The following is a 17,129-nucleotide window of genomic DNA, read 5'->3' as shown; positions in this document are numbered from 1 at the left end:
CTTTCATCTCTCATTTGAGGGTTTATTTTGGAGAACCGAGGAGCTGTCCGGGCTTGCAAAAGTGTCAAATGAAAACAAGGCAACGTGTGAAAGCGCGTGTTTATCCTAAAAGGTGTTTCAAGTCTTCCCGGAGTTCATTTTTCTTACATTTTCTTCTGAAGGCATTAGAAACACGGCATTCAGAAACTGCGCTGGCATCCCCCGAGCTTACGTAGTCTTAGAGTCTTAGCCTTAACCTTTGCATGGCGTCTTAATCTTGCAGCTCTGTGAGGTGTCTGCACGTCCCGGAGTCCCGGCCGGTAGTCGCCGTCCTTCCAGCCTACGCACGCTATGCAGGACTCTCTGAAAGGCTGCAAGGACCGGGAGGCCAGACTCCAAAACCACATCCTGAATGCGTCCCTCCCGAGACATTTAGTCGAATATAAAGACTTTGTTCTGGATTTGCGGATTAATCTTCCTCCCCTTTTTGTAATGAAACCTGTCTCCGAGTGCCCCTAATCCCTCTAAGGAGTGTGGAGATTACCAACATCTTAGGTTTCTCACAGGGACCCAAGACATGGCTCCGTGTCGCCAAGTCCGAGAGGCATGCTTTGCGTTTTTAAACCCACCCCGTGTCCAACTGGGCCGGGACTTCTTTAGGAGGTTGTCAAAGAACGTGACAATAGTAGTCTACTCCTGTGTTTTTCAACCTTTTTGGAGCAAAGGCACATTTGTTTGTGTTGAAAAAATGCGGAGGCACACCACCAGCAGAAATAATTGAAAAAACAAAACTCAGTTGACAGTAAAATGTGGTTGTCGCAAAAGTTGTCTTTATTTTTAAGTTATCGTGCCGTGATTTCACCAGTCCGGCCCACTTGGGAGTAGATTTTCCTCCATGTGGCCCCCCATCTAAAATGTGTTGGACACCCCTGTTCTACATCAACAATATGATTTGTCTGAGTGGCTGAACAGGACAGATTAAAAAAATTATAATTCTAAAGTGATGTTTGATTTTTTTGGACTACTTTGCACACTCTTGGCATTCTCTCCATGAGCTTCAAGCACACCTGTGAAGTGAAAACCATTTCAGGCGTCTTCCTCTTAAAGCTCATCAAGAGAATGCAAAGCTGTAATCCGAGCAAAGGGTGGCTATTTTGAAGAAACTAGAAAATAAAACATGCTTTCAGTGATTTCACCTTTTGTTTTGTGAAGTACACAACACATGTGTTCATTCATAGTGTCCATGTGACAATCCATCCATCCATCTTCTTCCGCTTATCCGAGGTCGGATCGCGGGGGTAGCAGCCTAAGCAGGGAAGCCCAGACTTCCCTCTCCCCAGCCACTTCGTCTAGCTCTTCCCGGGGGATCCCGAGGCGTTCCCAGGCCAGCCGGGAGACATAGTCTTCCCAACGTGTCCTGGGTCTTCCCCGTGGCCTCCTACCGGTTGGACGTGCCCTAAACACCTCCCTAGGGAGGCGTTCGGGTGGCATCCTGACCAGATGCCCGAACCACCTCATCTGGCTCCTCTCCATGTGGAGGAGCAGCGGCTTTACTTTTAGTTCCTCCCGGATGACAGAGCTTCTCACCCTATCTCTAAGGGAGAGACCCAAACTCATTTGGACCGCTTGTACCCGTGATCTTATCCTTTCGGTCATGACCCAAAGCTCATGACCATAGGTGAGGATGGGAACGTAGATCGACCGGTAAATTGAGAGCTTTGCCTTCCGCCTCAGCTCCTTCTTCACCACAACGGATCGGTACAACGTCCGCATTACTGAAGACGCCGCACCGATCCGCCTGTCGATCTCACCATCCACTCTTCCCCCACTCGTGAACAAGACTCCTAGGTACTTGAACTCCTCCACTTGGGGCAGGGTCTCCTCCCCAACCCGGAGATGGCACTCCACCCTTTTCCGGGCGAGAACCATGGACTCGGACTTGGAGGTGCTGATTCTCATTCCTGTCGCTTCACACTCTGCTGCGAACCGATCCAGTGAGAGCTGAAGATCCCGGTCAGATGAAGCCATCAGGACCACATCATCTGCAAAAAGCAGAGACCTAATCCTGCGGCCACCAAACCGGAACCCCTCAACGCCTTGACTGCGCCTAGAAATTCTGTCCATAAAAGTTCTGAACAGAATGGGTGACAAAGGGCAGCCTTGGCGGAGTCCAACCCTCACTGGAAACGTGTCCGACTTACCGCCGGCAATGCGGACCAAGTTCTGACACTGATCATACAGGGAGCGGACCGCCACAATAAGACAGTCCGATACCCCATACTCTCTGAGCACTCCCCACAGGACTTCCCGAGGGACACGGTCCAATGCCTTCTCCAAGTCCATTGTAGATGTGACAATCTACAATGTAAATAGTCATGAACATAAAGAAAACATTGCATTGAATGAGAAGGTGTGTCCAAACTGTACATGTAATGATAACTTGAAATACAAAAGCAGATAAATGGAGCAAGCTGCATTAACCTTGTAGATTGTTATAGTATGTTTAGGTTAAGCTTTGTCATTAATCTTTGCCAATATTGACGGCGGGAAAGTGGATGTTTTAGACTCTGCATCTCTCCACAGGATCTCTCAGAAGTGTCTTTGCCTGGTGTGCTGAAAATAAGCGGCGGTGTCAGCAGGTACCGCGCACCTTTCCACCCACGACTTGTGACTAATAGAGCCTGAGCCGGAAAGTCTGCTGTGGCTCAGGATGAAACCGCGCTCACTGGGTTCATGTTGTCGTCTGCCATGTTTTCGCTGTGTCGCTGTCTGCGTGGCTATTGCCAAAGAATATCAACAGAAGTCTTTTCATCGGTGAGACAACACTCTGCACCACCTAGTGTGTCATCTCACATAGGGCTGGGCCATCCAACTATAGCCATATAAATCGCAATAGACGCGTACTCAATATTGATGAAAAATGCGTTGGATAATACCTTCTATTCACCTCTTTGTCGGAGGAAGCTGCGAGGGAGGCAAGGTTGCTTGCATGAACAAAAGGCACTTGTTTTATGTAACACAGGAAGTGATCACTGATCAGCCAACAGCCAATCAGGGAACAGTATCGACTATCACGTTTGGTTGCACCATCTAGTTTTTCATCAGGTTTTCTGTTACTGCATGTAAAAACCTGCACAGGTCCGCGACCATAGACATCTTATAAATAGACGCAGCTGTTAAGTGCGGGGGGTCGCGGTTTGCTGGGAGGTTAGTTCCCCCGGGATGCAAACGGACCACTCCGAACAGGACTTGCAGGTAGGAACATGATTTATTCCTCGACAATCAAAGATGCACCGAAAACAGAAAAACAAGACGAAGGAAAAATGTGCTGATCGCACTGGATGCTAGGGCTACTACTTAGCATAAGATAAAGACAGGGAATACTCACGTAACGGTAGCTTGAAGCAAACAAAGAAGCCAGCCAAGTTTCTGTACCCTTAGACCATGTCGATGTACCCTTCATGTCTATGTACCCTTAGACCATGTCTATGTACCCTTAGACCATGTCTATGTACCCTTAGACCATGTCTATGTACCCTTAGACCATGTCTATGTACCCTTAGACCATGTCTATGTACCCTTAGACCATGTCTATGTAACCTTACAACATGTCTATGTACCCTTACACCATGTTTATGTACCCTTAGACCATGTCTATGTACCCTTAGACCATGTCTATGTACCCTTAGACCATGTCTATGTACCCTTAGACCATGTCTATGTACCCTTACACCATGTGTATGTACCCTTACACCATGTGTATGTACCCTTACACCATGCCTATGTACCCTTAGACCATGTCTATGTACCCTTAACCATGTCTATGTACCCTTAGACCATGTCTATGTACCCTTACATCATGTCTATGTACCCTTAAACCATGTCTATGTACCCTTAGACCATGTCTATGTACCCTTAGACCATGTCTATGTACCCTTAAACCATGTCTATGTACCCTTAAACCATGTCTATGTACCCTTAGACCATGTCTATGTACCCTTAGACCATGTCTATGTACCCTTAGACCATGTCTATGTACCCTTAGACCATGTCTATGTACCCTTAGACCATGTCTATGTACCCTTAGACCATGTATATGTACCCTTAGACCATGTCTATGTACCCTTACACCATGTGTATGTACCCTTACACCATGTCTATGTACCCTTACACCATGTCTATGTACCCTTACACCATGTCTATGTACCCTTACACCATGTCTATGTACCCTTACACCATGTGTATGTACCCTTACACCATGTCTATGTACCCTTACACCATGTCTATGTTAGACCATGTTTATGTACCCTTAGACCATGTTTATGTACCCTTACAACATGTCTATGTTAGACCATGTTTATGTACCCTTAGACCATGTCCATGTATCCTTAGACCATGTTTATGTACCCTTAGACCATGTCTATGTCTGCAACCACGTAATATCCCCACAAAATGCCCAAATTTGGGCATTTCCTGCGCCAACAATCACAAAAAAGCCTCCATTATCCTTGAGGGAGCCCATTTGCATAAAATATATATCCTGTGTTATGGTGACTTTAATCCACTAACAAGAGACACATTCACACATTCAGTCAATCCTCCTGACATTTAAACTGCACTTTTGCCTATAATTATAATTATTAGGAGAGACAAGAAGACAAAAGGTTGCTTTTTTTTTGCATTCTTTCTTGGTGGCTAGCAATGCAGCTAAAGTTAGCAATCAACTCTACCTCTAAATCACTTTAAAAGTGCATTCCAAAATATCAACAATACTTTGTTTACGTTGTAATAACCAAACTCTAGCAGGATTGTTATCGTAAGAGTGAACACTGAGGAGGAGCTCTTTTTCTAACATAGCAACACACTATTTTAAAGGAGGGATATTTTTTTTAGGGCACCAAGGCAAACATTTTCTTTCGAGACAGGAGCTCCAAAGAATGCATGCATACATATACACTTATATATTTAGTTATATGTTATTAGCTTACTGTCTTTTGTTCCCTGCTTCCAGATCGTTTTCTTGTTATAAGTACGACTTCTATTTCCTGCTAGCTTCCAGGCTAAGACTTTTTGTTTATTATCCGCCCATGTGCGGGCTTTTTGTTTGTACCCTTTGTTTGGCCCGCAAAAGCCTGCGTCTATTTGTTTCTAAATGTAGCCAACTTTCTGTTTTACCAGAAAAGTTCCTGTCAGCACTCTTATTTTGGTTCACCTTCCTGTTTGTCTCCCTAAGTGCTTTGTTTCCCCTCAGCTGCGGCTGATTGGCACCTGGCCACACCTGGTGTCAATCAGCCCGCCCCAATTTGTACCTGCTTTGTCTTCCAGTCAGTGCTGGATTATTGATTTGTCATGCCGATGTCGCTCCTGTCGCATCGTGTCGTATCTTGTCGAGTCAATGCAGCGTTGCGGTAAGCTATATTTAATTATATGTTTTTAGCTTACTGTCTTTTGTTCCCTGCTTCCAGTTTGTTTTCTTATTATAAGTGAAGTGTACGACTTCTATTTCCTGCTAGCTTCCAGGCTAGGACTTTTTGTTTGTTATCCGCCCATGTGTGGGCTTTTTGTTTGTACCCTTTGTTTGGCCCGCAAAAGCCTGCGTCTATTTGTTTCTAAATGTAGCCAACTTTCTGTTTTACCAGAAAAGTTCCTGTCAGCACTCTTATTTTGGTTCACCTTCCTGTTTGTCTCCCCTCAGCTGCGGCTGATTGACTCCTGGCCACACCTGGTGTCAATCAGCCCGCCCCAATTTGTACCTGCTTTGTCTTCCAGTCAGTGCTGGATTATTGATTTGTCATGCCGATGTCGCTCCTGTCGCATCTTCTCGAGTCAATGCAGCGTTGCGGTAAGCTATATTTAGTTAGATGTTTTTAGCTTACCGTCTTTTGTTCCCTGCTTCCAGTTCGTTTTCTTATTACAAGTACGACTTCTATTTCCTGCTAGATACCTGCTAGCTTCCAGGCTAGGACTTTTTGTTTGTTATCCGCCCATGTGCGGGCTTTTTGTTTGTACCCTTTGTTTGGCCCGCAAAAGCCTGCGTCTTTTTGTTTCTAAATGTAGCCAACTTTCTGTTTTACCGGAAAAGTTCCTGTCAGCACTCTTATTTTGGTTCACCTTCCTGTTTGTCTCCTCGGGTGCTTTGTTTCCCCTCAGCTGCGGCTGATTGACACCTGGCCACACCTGGTGTCAATCAGCCCGCCCCAATTTGTACCTGCTTTGTCTTCCAGTCAGTGCTGGATTATTGATTTGTCATGCCGATGTCGCTCCTGTCGCATCGTGTCGTATATTGTCGAGTCAATGCAACGTTGCGGTAAGCTATATTTAGTTAGATGTTTTTAGCTTACTGTCTTTTGTTCCCTGCTTCCAGTTTGTTTTCTTATTATAAGTACGACTTCTATTTCCTGCTAGATACCTGCTAGCTTCCAGGCTAGGACTTTTTGTTTGTTATCCGCCCATGTGCGGGCTTTTTGTTTGTACCCTTTGTTTGGCCCGCAAAAGCCTGCGTCTATTTGTTTCTAAATGTAGCCAACTTTCTGTTTTACCAGAAAAGTTCACCTTCCTGTTTGTCTCCCCTCAGCTGCGGCTGATTGACTCCTGGTCACACCTGTCGCATCTTCTCGAGTCAATGCAGCGTTGTGGTAAGCTATATTTAGTTAGATGTTTTTAGCTTACTGTCTTTTGTTCCCTGCTTCCAGTTCGTTTTCTTATTACAAGTACGACTTCTATTTCCTGCTAGATACCTGCTAGCTTCCAGGCTAGGACTTTTTGTTTGTTATCCGCCCACGTGCGCGCTTTTTGTTTGTACCCTTTGTTTGGTTTTGTTCTAGTATTTTATATGAAATCATGTTTTCTCACTCCATGCCTGCCTCCATCTCTGCATCTTGGGGTTTGTCACAAACTAACTTTGACACTTCTACCTTCAAGGTACTCAAAACGCTTTGACACTATTGACCGACTCAGTGGCCTAGTGGTTAGAGTGTCCGTCCCGAAATTGGTAGGTTGTGAGTTCAAACCCCGGCCGAGTCATACCAAACACTATAAAAATGGGAGCCATTACCTCCCTGCTTGGCACTCAGCATCGAGGGTTGGAATTGGGGGTTAAATCACCATAAATGATTCCCGGGCGCGGCATCAAGGGTGATGGGTCAAATGCAGAGAATAATTTTGCTTTAACTTTAACTATTTCCACATTCACTCATTCACGCACACATTCACACACTGGTGGTGGGAGCAAGGCCCTAACCACCACCCATCAGGAGCAAGGGTGAAGTGTCTTGCTCAAGGACACAACCGACGTGACGAGGTTAGTAGAAGGTGGGGATCGAACCAGGGACCCTCAAGTTTGCCGGCACGGCCACTCTCCCAACTGCGCCACGCCGCTTGATCACAATACATGACGTGCAGCAGAAATGACCTCCTCTCCTGACTTCTTTGACCACTCCCTGGACTTCACCATGTTGCAAATACACCAGTGACCATCTACAAGAAGCTGAGCGTCACAGTCTTTTTCAATCAGTTTAATTGTTGCTCGTTATGGTTCTAATCACATCTACAGGTGTTTTCAACACCTGATTGAAAAGACCTTATTCAAATTATGTTCTTAAGAGTTATGATCTTCAAGCGGTTGAATAATTTTGTCAATGAGATATTAAGAGAAATGACACTGTTTGGTATGTTACTAAATATAATGTAATTCAAGTTGCATTTGTCTATTTAATGCATCTTTATTTGATATGACTATTAACAAAATACGGAATAAATGTCCAACTTGCTAAAACACCAAAATTGTGTGGGGGTTGAATAATTTTGATCACAACTGCTAATATATGAAAATATTCTTTTTTTCCCTCAAATTAACCTTCTATAGTCCGGATAATATGGAAACTCTTTAAGAAGAAACAGTAGTTGATCAATATAAAGTGGCCGGGTTCGTTTTTTCCCGGTTTATTTGGGCAAGCACTCCATTTATGTCGACACAACTGCTAATATATGAAAATATTCTTTTTTTCCTCAAATTAACCTTCTATAGTCCGGATAATATGGTAACTCTTTAAGAAGAAACAGTAGTTGATCAATATAAAGTGGCCGGGTTCGTTTTTTCCGGGTTTATTTGGGCAAGCACTCCATTTATGTCGACACAACTGCTAATAAATGAAAATATTCTTTTTTTCCTCAAATTTACCTTCTATAGTCCGGATATTATGGTCACTCTTTAAGAAGAAACAGTAGTTGATCAATATAAAGTGGCCGGGTTTGGTTTTTTCAGGTTTATTTGGGCAAGCACTCCATTTATGTCGACACAACTGCTAATATATGAAAATATTCTTTTTTTCCTCAAATTTACCTTCTATAGTCCGGATAATATGGTAACTCTTTAAGAAGAAACAGTAGTTGATCAATATAAAGTGGCCGGGTTCGTTTTTTTTCCGGTTTATTTGGGTAAGCACTCCATTTATGTCGACACAACTGCTAATATATGAAAATATTCTTTTTTTCCTCAAATTAACCTTCTATAGTCCGGATAATATGGTAACTCTTTAAGAAGAAACAGTAGTTGATCAATATAAAGTGGCCGGGTTCGTTTTTTTTCCGGTTTATTTGGGTAAGCACTCCATTTATGTCGACACAACTGCTAATATATGAAAATATTCTTTTTTTCCTCAAATTTACCTTCTATAGTCCGGATATTATGGTCACTCTTTAAGAAGAAACAGTAGTTGATCAATAAAAAGTGGCCGGGTTCGTTTTTTCCCGGTTTATTTGGGCAAGCACTCCATTTATGTCGACACAACTGCTAATATATGAAAATATTCTTTTTTTTCCTCAAATTTACCTTCTATAGTCCGGATATTATGGTCACTCTTTAAGAAGAAACAGTAGTTGATCAATATAAAGTGGCCGGGTTCGGTTTTTTCAGGTTTATTTGGGCAAGCACTCCATTTATGTCGACACAACTGCTAATATATGAAAATATTCTTTTTTTCCTCAAATTTACCTTCTATAGTCCGGATATTATGGTCACTCTTTAAGAAGAAACAGTAGTTGATCAATATAAAGTGGCCCGGTTCGGTTTTTTCAGGTTTATTTGGGCAAGCACTCCATTTATGTCGACACAACTGCTAATATATGAAAATATTCTTTTTTTCCTCAAATTTACCTTCTATAGTCCGGATATTATGGTCACTCTTTAAGAAGAAACAGTAGTTGATCAATATAAAGTGGCCGGGTTCGTTTTTTTCCGGTTTATTTGGGTAAGCACTCCATTTATGTCGACACAACTGCTAGTATATGAAAATATTCTTTTTTTCCTCAAATTTACCTTCTATAGTCCGGATATTATGGTCACTCGTTAAGAAGAAACAGTAGTTGATCAATAAAAAGTGGCCGGGTTCGTTTTTTCCCGGTTTATTTGGGCAAGCACTCCATTTATGTCGACACAACTGCTAATATATGAAAATATTCTTTTTTTCCTCAAATGTACCTTCTATAGTCCGGATAATATGGCAACTCTTTAAGAAGAAACAGTAATTGATCAATATAAAGTGGCCGGGTTCGTTTTTTCCCGGTTTATTTGGGCAAGCACTCCATTTATGTCGACACAACTGCTAATATATGAAAATATTCTTTTTTTTCCTCAAATTTACCTTCTATAGTCCGGATATTATGGTCACTCTTTAAGAAGAAACAGTAGTTGATCAATATAAAGTGGCCGGGTTCGTTTTTTCCCGGTTTATTTGGGCAAGCACTCCATTTATGTCGACACAACTGCTAATATATGAAAATATTCTTTTTTTCCTCAAATTTACCTTCTATAGTCCGGATATTATGGTCACTCTTTAAGAAGAAACAGTAATTGATCAATATTAAGTGGCCGGGTTCGTTTTTTTCAGGTTTATTTGGGCAAGCACTCCATTTATGTCGAAATAGCTTGGCTCCAAGTTCCACATTTGGCAGCTTGGAGTCTATAATGTTGTTGACAAGCAATCGACTCACGGAGATTCGGTTCTTTCTTCACCCTCAGAGTGTCTGAGTGAATATGATGGATGGATGAAAGGTTGGGTGATGGGTTCTTGGCACTGACTGACCTCCATTGTGGCCCCTCTTTAACGCTGTTAGCAACATATGGAGACTTGCTTTCTGAACCTTTAACACGCAGATGGCACACCTCAAAGCACCCTGGCCCGCTTAAGTGATTTACTTCATGGGAATTAGCTCGCCGCCTTCTGTAATTACAGCAAGTTGAAACAGACCTACAAAGGACGAGCTGGCGTCTTCTCGCGGCCATTACAATGAAAAACGGTGTGTGTGTGTGTGTGTGTGTGTGTGTGTGTGTGTGTGTGTGAGTGTCACACGCCTGGAAACATATTTCTGCACATTCGCCATAATTGACAAAATAATTGTGTTTTGTTCAACCTGTTCTCTCAAAGACATTACAGCTCAACTACTGTTTCTTCTTAAAGAGTTACCATATTATCCGGACTATAGAAGCTAAATCTGAGGAAAAAAATAATATTTTCATATATTAGCAGTTGTGATCAAAATGATTCAACCCCCACACAATTTTGGTGTTTTAGCAAGTTGGACTTTTATTCCGTATTTTGTTAATAGTCATATCAAATAAAGATGCATTAAATAGACAAATGCAACTTGAATTACAACATTATATTTTGTAACATACCAAACAGTGTCATTTCTCTTAATATCTCATTGACAAAATTATTCAACCCCTTGAAGATCATAACTCTTAAGAACAGAATTTGAATAAGGTCTTTTCAATCAGGTGTTGGAAACACCTGATTAGAAGCATAACGAGCAACAATTAAACTGATTGAAAAAGACTGACGCTCAGCTTCTTGTCGATGGTCAATGGTGTATTTGCAACATGGTGAAGTCCAGGGAGTGGTCAAAGAAGTCAGGAGATGAGGAAATTTCTCTTCATAAGAAAGGATATGGATATAAGAAAATAGCAAAGACATTACACATTCCAAGAGACACAGTTGGGAGCATAATTCGCAAGTTTAAAGCCAAAGGCACAGTGGAAACACTACCTGGGCGTGGTAGAAAGAGGATGCTGTCCGGTATTTGAAGCGTACAGTGGTGAAAAACCCCCAGGTAAGAGCTGAGGAACTACAACAGGACATTGCAGAGGGGAGAACGCAGGTTTCGTCCCAGACAATAAGGCGCGCACTACGAGATGAAGGCCTCCATGCCAGAACTCCCAGGCGCACCCCACTTCTGACTACCAGGCACAAGAAAAATAGACTCCAGTATGCCAAAAAATCATCTGGACAAACCCCAAAAGTTTTGGGAAACTGTTCTATGGAGTGATGAGACAAAACTGGAACTCTTCGGGCCTATGAATCAACGTTATGTCTGGAGGAGAAAAAAATGAAGCTTATAAAGAGAAGAACACCTTTCCTACTGTTAAGCATGGTGGGGGGGTCAATCATGCTCTGGGGCTGTTTCTCTGCCTCAGGTACCGGGAATCTCCAGCGCGTTCAAGGCATTATGAATTCTATTTCCTAGCAGGATATATTAGCTGCAAATGTCATGAAGTCAGTGAGGAAGCTGAGGCTTGGGAGACGTTGGACCTTCCAACAGGACAAGGATCCCAGGCGCACCCCACTTCTGACTACCAGGCACAAGAAAATAGACTCCAGTATGCCAAAAAATCATCTGGACAAACCCCAAAGGTTTTGGGAAACTGTTCTATGGAGTGATGAGACAAAACTGGAACTCTTCGGGTCTATGAATCAACGTTATGTCTGGAGGAGAAAAAATGAAGCTTACAAAGAGAAGAACACCTTGCCTACTGTTAAGCATGGTGGGGGGGTCAATCATGCTCTGGGGCTGTTTCTCTGCCTCAGGTACCGGGAATCTCCAGCGCGTTCAAGGCATTATGAATTCTAATGAAATCATTTTGTCAATGAGATATTAAGAAAAAATGTCCTTTTTTGGTATGTTGTAAAATACAGTGTTACATTTAAGTTGCATTTGTCTATTTGACACATCTTTATTTGATATGACTATAAACAAAATACGGAATAAATGTCCAACTTGCTAAAACACAAATTGTGTGGGGGTTGAATAATTTTGATTACGTTGTGAAATTAGTTATTTACACACCTTCATTGTTTCCAAATAGTGTCACGTAACACGGCAGTAAAACGGCTGATCAAACAAAACAGAAGCCATGGTTATGGACCCACTAGCAAGCTTTCTAACCTGCGAAACAGACTCAATAAACTCCACGCTGACGTTTTGGTGAACTTACTGAAAAATGTGTGAAACTGAAACATTGTAAGTTATTACTACTGACACAAACACTTTTAAACGTGTTAGCATAATAGCTAAGGCAAACGTCGCTAGCTCAACTACATTACAATAGCACGTGCAAATATAGACGAAAACACTATTGTTTAGTACGTGCAAGTTTTAGCGATATTGTAAAACTTACAAACGTTCCTCGGAGTGATTGAGTGAAAACGCTGTGGACGGCTAGAAGACATTTAAATCTCTAAACAGAAGGGCACTGCAGCACCTGCAGTGAGTGACCTCATCCAAAAGATGGCGCCATAGCACACACAATAACACACCTTTTCAATGTTTCGCTTGTTTTTTTTTCCAACTGTTTGCATAATGGCTGTCGGCGAATAAAAATCCGTTAATTAGCCGCACCGTTTTATGAGCCGCAGGGTTCAGAGCCTAGGAAAAAATTAGTCTGGTATTTACGATATTAAAAGTGCTTGTTTAGTCGGAGTGTTTTAGGGCAGGGTTACACTGCAGATCAATTCTGTGACATGTGGTGTTGTCACACAGGACTCTCAGTAGCTGTGGAATGCTAATAATCGCAAACAAACTTATTGTGGTAGTTAATGGATATTTAAAACTTTATATTCCAATCCCACTGTTAGAATATCCGAGAAATGCAAGTTTATTGCATCAAAAACATAGACTTGCATTATTAGTTTGTTTTATGATCGGTGGTTATTTTAGGGTCTCTGCAGCTGTCAATCAGCACGTCTAAATTGAGGCTTCTTAATGCAACTTAAAACAAATGTATTGATTGTTAGTATATATAATAAAAATAAAGTAGATATAATCATTAAATAAAACATTTTCCTTGTTTTTAATGAATACTCAGGCCTACTATGCTACTGTATTTTAATACTGTCATTATGGTGGTACTTAATGAATACTTAGGTCTACTACACTACTGTATTTAATGTTGTCATTATGGTGGTACTTAATGAATACTTAGGTCTACTACACTACTGTATTTTTTAATGTCGTCATTATGGTGATACTTGATGAATACTTAGGTTGACTGCGTATTTTAATGTTGTCATTATGTTGGTATTTAATGAATACTTAGGTCTACTACATTACTCTATATTAATGTCGTCATTGTGGTGGTACTTGATGAATTTTTAATGTTGTCATTGTGGTGATACTTGATGATTACCTAGGTCTACTACACTACTGTATATTAATGTTGTCATTGTGGTTCTTAATGAATATTTAGGTCTACTACACTACTGTATTTTAATGTTGTCATTATGGTGGTACTTAATGAATACTTAGGTCGACTGTGTATTTTAATGTTGTCATTATGGTGGTACTTAATGAATCCTTAGGTCTACTACACTACTGTATTTAATGTTGTCATTATGGTGGTACTTAATGAATACTTAGGTCGACTGCATATTTTAATGTTGTCATTATGGTGGTACTTAATGAATACCTAGGTGTATTACATTACTCTATATTAATGTCGTCATTATGGTGGTACTTGATGAATTTTTAATGTTGTCATTATGGTGATACTTGATGAATACCTAGGTCTAGTACACTACTGTATTTTAATGTTGTCATTATGGTGGTACTTAAAGAATACTTAGGTCTACTACACTACTGTATTTAATGTTGTCATTATGGTGGTACTTAATGAATACTTAGGTCTACTACACTACTGTATTTAATGTTGTCATTATGGTGGTACTTAATGAATACTTAGGTCTACTACACTACTGTACTTAATGAATACTTAGGTCTACTACATTACTCTATATTAATGTCGTCATTATGGTGGTACTTAATGAATACTTAGGTCTACTACACTACTGTATTTAATGTTGTCATTATGGTGGTACTTAATGAATACTTAGGTCTACTACACTACTGTATTTAATGTTGTCATCATGGTGGTACTTAATGAATACTTAGGTCTACTACACTACTGTATTTAATGTTGTCATTATGGTGGTACTTAATGAATACTTAGGTCTACTACACTACTGTATTTAATGTTGTCATTATGGTGGTACTTAAAGAATACTTAGGTCTAGTACACTACTGTATTTTAATGTTGTCATTATGGTGGTACTTAAAGAATACTTAGGTCTACTACACTACTGTATTTAATGTTGTCATTATGGTGGTACTTAATGAATACTTAGGTCTACTATACTACTGTATTTAATGTTGTCATTATGGTGGTACTTAATGAATACTTAGGTCTACTACACTACTGTACTTAATGAATACTTAGGTCTACTACATTACTCTATATTAATGTCGTCATTATGGTGGTACTTAATGAATACTTAGGTCTACTACACTACTGTATTTAATGTTGTCATTATGGTGGTACTTAATGAATACTTAGGTCTACTACACTGCTGTATTTAATGTTGTCATGATGGTGGTGCTTAATGAATACTTAGGTCTACTACACTACTGTATTTTAATGTTGTCATTATGGTGGTACTTAATGAATACTTAGGTCTACTACACTACTGTATTTAATGTTGTCATTATGGTGGTACTTAATGAATACTTAGGTCTACTACACTACTGTATTTAATGTTGTCATTATGGTGGTACTTAATGAATACTTAGTTCTACTACACTGCTGTATTTAATGTTGTCATTATGGTGGTACTTAATGAATACTTAGGTCAACTACACTACTGTATTTAATGTTGTCATTATGTTGGTACTTAATGAATACTTAGGTCTACTACACTACTGTATTTAATGTTGTCATTATGGTGGTACTTAATGAATACTTAGGTCTACTACACTACTGTATTCAATGTTGTCATTATGGTGGTACTTAATGAATACTTAGGTCTACTACACTACTGTATTTAATGTTGTCATTATGGTGGTACTTAATGAATACTTAGGTCTACTATGCTACTGTATATTAATGTTGTCATTATGGTGGTACTTAATGAATACTTAGGTCTACTACACTACTGTATTCAATGTTGTCATTATGGTGGTACTTAATGAATACTTAGGTCTACTACACTACTGTATTTAATGTTGTCATTATGGTGGTACTTAATGAATACTTAGGTTTACTACACTACTGTATTTAATGTTGTCATGATGGTGGTACTTAATGAATACTTAGGTCTACTACACTACTGTATTTAATGTTGTCATTATGGTGGTACTTAATGAATACTTAGGTCTACTACACTACTGTATTCAATGTTGTCATTATGGTGGTACTTAATGAATACTTAGGTCTACTACAGTACTGTATTTAATGTTGTCATTATGGTGGTACTTAATGAATACTTAGGTCTACTATGCTACTGTATATTAATGTTGTCATTATGGTGTTACTTAATGAATACTTAGGTCTACTACACTACTGTATTTAATGTTGTCATTATGGTGGTACTTAATGAATACTTAGGTCTACTATGCTACTCTATTTAATGTTGTCATTATGGTGGTACTTAATGAATACTTAGGTCTACTACACTACTGTATTTAATGTTGTCATTATGGTGGTACTTAATGAATACTTAGGTTTACTACACTACTGTATTTAATGTTGTCATGATGGTGGTACTTAATGAATACTTAGGTCTACTACACTACTGTATTTAATGGTGTCATGATGGTGGTACTTAATGAATACTTAGTTCTACTACACTACTGTATTTAATGTTGTCATTATGGTGGTACTTAATGAATACTTAGTTCTACTACACTACTGTATTTAATGCCGTCATTATGGTTGCAGTTGATGAAAGTTTAATGTCGTCATGATGGAGGCGCAAGAAGAAAAGTGTGAATGAGTGAACTCACTTCTTCCTCCTGACGGAACTCTTCTTGTCCTTCTTGTTCATCACCAGCGGGACGCAGCTGGTCAGTTCGGTCCAGTCGGCGTGGAGACCGCAGCTCCAGCCGGTGGAGAACCGGGAGAAGAGCCACGACTCGGTCTTCCCTGGCCGGTGACAGGTGCACTTCCTCTGGCCGGGCAGGCACTGGCAGGGCTGCTCCAGCTGGATGTTTCTGACCAGGTGGCGGCCGAAGGTGGTGCCGCCGGTCTTCTGGATGTGCAGGAACACCATCACGTCGTCCCCGCGGATGTCGAAGCCCGCGCGCCGCTCCAGGTCCCGCGGCGTGAAGTTGAAGCTGCTGCGGGCGCCCAGGTGCTCCTCCCCGGCGTGGCGCTCCGGCAGGTGGCCGCCGGAGGAGCAGACGTCGCTCCCCGCCGGACACACGTACTGGTAGCCGAGCATGAAGCACAGCGCCGCCGCGATGGGGACCAGGATGAGTCGGCGGAACTTCTCCTCCATGTTGGGGCAATCACAGCGGCGTGCCGGCCATCCCGCGGCCGCGCCTCCCCTCCTTCGAGTCCCGCCGGCAGGTGAGTGACGCGCCAGACTTGACGCAGGTGAGCCGCGTCGGTGCGCGCGCACATGTGCGCACCGGAGCAGATGTCCCGCCAAAGTGTGATCTAGGCGCTCTGTTGAGTACTGGTGTGTCGTTCGCGAACGATTCGTCCGAACGAACGAATCTTTTGTGTGAATTTACTGAACCGAATCACTTCATGAACCGATTCGTTCCTTTCTCAGTTCAGTTGAGCTGAGACGCGACCATGCCGGTATGAGTGCAACTGGCGCATTCTGTGACTCACTGAACCCTCGACGTCGGCGTCATCATGGAGGGGGCGGGGGGGATTTAGCGAACGATTCGTTCACCGCGGATTAAGGACATGAATCACTCAGTGAACGACACGGCTCTCGTGATATTTTGATTATTTCTTTGTTATATTTTTAAACGTAGGCTACAGAACATTTAGTTTTTATGTTGGCATTTCTGGCTCTTAATTTATTTGTTTT

General features: G+C 41.3%; 1 protein-coding gene and 1 long non-coding RNA gene across 2 annotated transcripts in view; one reads left to right on the top strand and one right to left on the bottom strand.

Annotated features, from left to right (window-relative positions):
• The window catches only part of LOC133554085 (heparan-sulfate 6-O-sulfotransferase 3-B-like), a 25,750-nt gene extending 8,872 nt beyond the window's left edge, over positions 1-16,878 (bottom strand). The window contains exon 1 of the mRNA XM_061902473.1: positions 16,090-16,878. Within this exon, the coding sequence (XP_061758457.1) occupies positions 16,090-16,583 (494 nt within the window). The 5' untranslated portion in view covers positions 16,584-16,878. The remainder of the gene's footprint in view (positions 1-16,089) is intronic.
• Positions 1-17,129, top strand: part of LOC133554086 (uncharacterized) — a 43,082-nt gene extending 25,953 nt beyond the window's left edge. The window contains exon 3 of the long non-coding RNA XR_009807057.1: positions 16,137-17,129. This is a non-coding gene — a long non-coding RNA (uncharacterized LOC133554086). The remainder of the gene's footprint in view (positions 1-16,136) is intronic.

This window comes from Nerophis ophidion, linkage group LG06 (assembly GCF_033978795.1).
Source record: "Nerophis ophidion isolate RoL-2023_Sa linkage group LG06, RoL_Noph_v1.0, whole genome shotgun sequence".
In the NCBI taxonomy this organism is placed as follows: Eukaryota; Metazoa; Chordata; class Actinopteri; order Syngnathiformes; family Syngnathidae; genus Nerophis; species Nerophis ophidion.
This window is presented reverse-complemented; position numbering and strand designations above follow the sequence as displayed.